The 1,727-nt window shown below is 42.7% G+C and overlaps 1 protein-coding gene across 1 annotated transcript; it reads left to right on the top strand.

The window, feature by feature from the left end:
* Window positions 1-644: 644 nt before the first annotated feature.
* On the top strand, window positions 645-1,226 carry tp53rk (TP53 regulating kinase; the record flags this gene model as incomplete). The annotated part of the gene is given in 1 exon segment (XM_014030744.1): window positions 645-1,226. A coding segment is annotated over 1 exon segment (488 nt), but the record flags the coding sequence as incomplete, so codon positions are not given.
* Window positions 1,227-1,727: the final 501 nt, after the last annotated feature.

Genomic DNA, 1,727 nt, shown 5'->3' with positions numbered 1-1,727 from the left:
CAGCTGAATGAAATGAAATGGAAATTAATTATTTAAAATCATCCATTGTATTTTTCTGGATGTTTGTTTTAGATTCCATCACTCACAGTTGAAGAGTACCTATGATAAAAATTACAGTCATCTACAAGCTTTGCAAGTGGGAAAACCTGAAAAATCAACAGTGTATCAAATACTTGTTCTCCCCACTRTAAATGTGCTTAAAACGTGCACATAATGTTTTGTTTGTTTTTCCACACACGGTTAAATAAGATTTTCAGTCTCCTGGAGATGTTTGGACCTCCCAAAAACTGGACAAAAACACATTTGGGTCTTTTAACATTTTATTTAGAATAGCATCAGTTTAAACAGAAGAGAAGGAAAAGCTCCAGCGCCAGTCTGGCACAGCGTTATTTAACTCTGTGTGGGTCGATGTGCTGATCTAAAAGCTTCCTCATGTTTATTCAGAAAATGTGCACGAACTAAAAATATTGACAAATTGACTTCTTTAGTTATGCTGCTGTTGGTGACAGAATAAGTCATTTGTTACGTAGAGGAGGTGCTTAAAACTGAAGAAAGAGCTTTGTGCTTTCATCAGTCGGTGGTCTCAGCAGTAATGAATCCTGATGCAGCTCTGTAGTTTTAACTCCTCTCTTCTCTCTCCTCAGGCATCTCTACTCCAGTTGTTTACTTTGTAGACTACAGCTGTCATTGTGTTTTCCTGGAGGAGGTTTTGGACTCCGTAACAGTGCGAGACCACATCACCACCTCCCAGCAGTCTGGCTCCTGTAAGGAGGAAGAGCTGCAGCGACTGGCTCAGCACATAGGCCAGATTTTAGCTAAAATGCACGATGAGGATGTCATCCACGGAGACCTGACCACCTCCAACATGCTGCTGAGGCGCGGCCCGGAGGACACGCAGCCCGACCTCGTCCTCATCGACTTCGGCCTGAGTTACATCTCGGCTCTGCCGGAGGATAAGGGCGTGGACCTGTTTGTTCTGGAGAAGGCCTTCCTCAGTACGCACCCCAACACAGAGCTGCTGTTTGACAAGCTGCTGAAGAGCTACAGCACCTCGTCCAAAAGGTCTGCGGCCGTCATCACAAAGCTCGACGAGGTTCGGCTGAGAGGGAGGAAGAGGTCCATGGTGGGATGAGTAGACCCTCCTCTGAGAGACACAAAAACTGTAATTACTGAGGCACATTTTGAACAGTTTGTTGATGTGTAATAAAACATCTATATGTAAAAGATTTTATTCTGTTTATTTATAACACTGCTAAAAGCCTTGCATTCTGTAAATAACACATAAGGCCCTCTGCCTTTCATGTCAGTTATATTTTTATCTAAAGGAAAGACAGAGTTGTGGTTATTTTTGGTTAAACCATGAAAATAAGCTTCCACCAAATCAGACACAATCCTCTGTGATTTGTCAGTACTTGAAGTTTAGTTCATTTTCTGTAAATTTGGCTAATTTTTAGCTACTTTGGTTCAGGTCATTGGCATTTATTACTCTGCAAATTTAACAAAGATCCATGAGGTTGGACCGTCTCCACTGACAGCTGTGACAGGTTTCAGCTGAGCCACACTGAGAGGGGGAGCTAAGCTCAGTCATCATCTGAAACACAAAGCTAAAGAACAGAACAGAGGATGGTTCCTGAAACCTCTCCAACAAGATGCCAGGGCTGTTTCTCACTCTTTGACAAAGCAGCTGAACTGGAGCGTAGAATATCTATGCTCTGTCAGATACAGGA

This window comes from Austrofundulus limnaeus, unplaced genomic scaffold, assembly GCF_001266775.1.
Source record: "Austrofundulus limnaeus strain Quisiro unplaced genomic scaffold, Austrofundulus_limnaeus-1.0 Scaffold1112, whole genome shotgun sequence".
NCBI classification, from domain to species: domain Eukaryota; kingdom Metazoa; phylum Chordata; class Actinopteri; order Cyprinodontiformes; family Rivulidae; genus Austrofundulus; species Austrofundulus limnaeus.
This window is presented reverse-complemented; position numbering and strand designations above follow the sequence as displayed.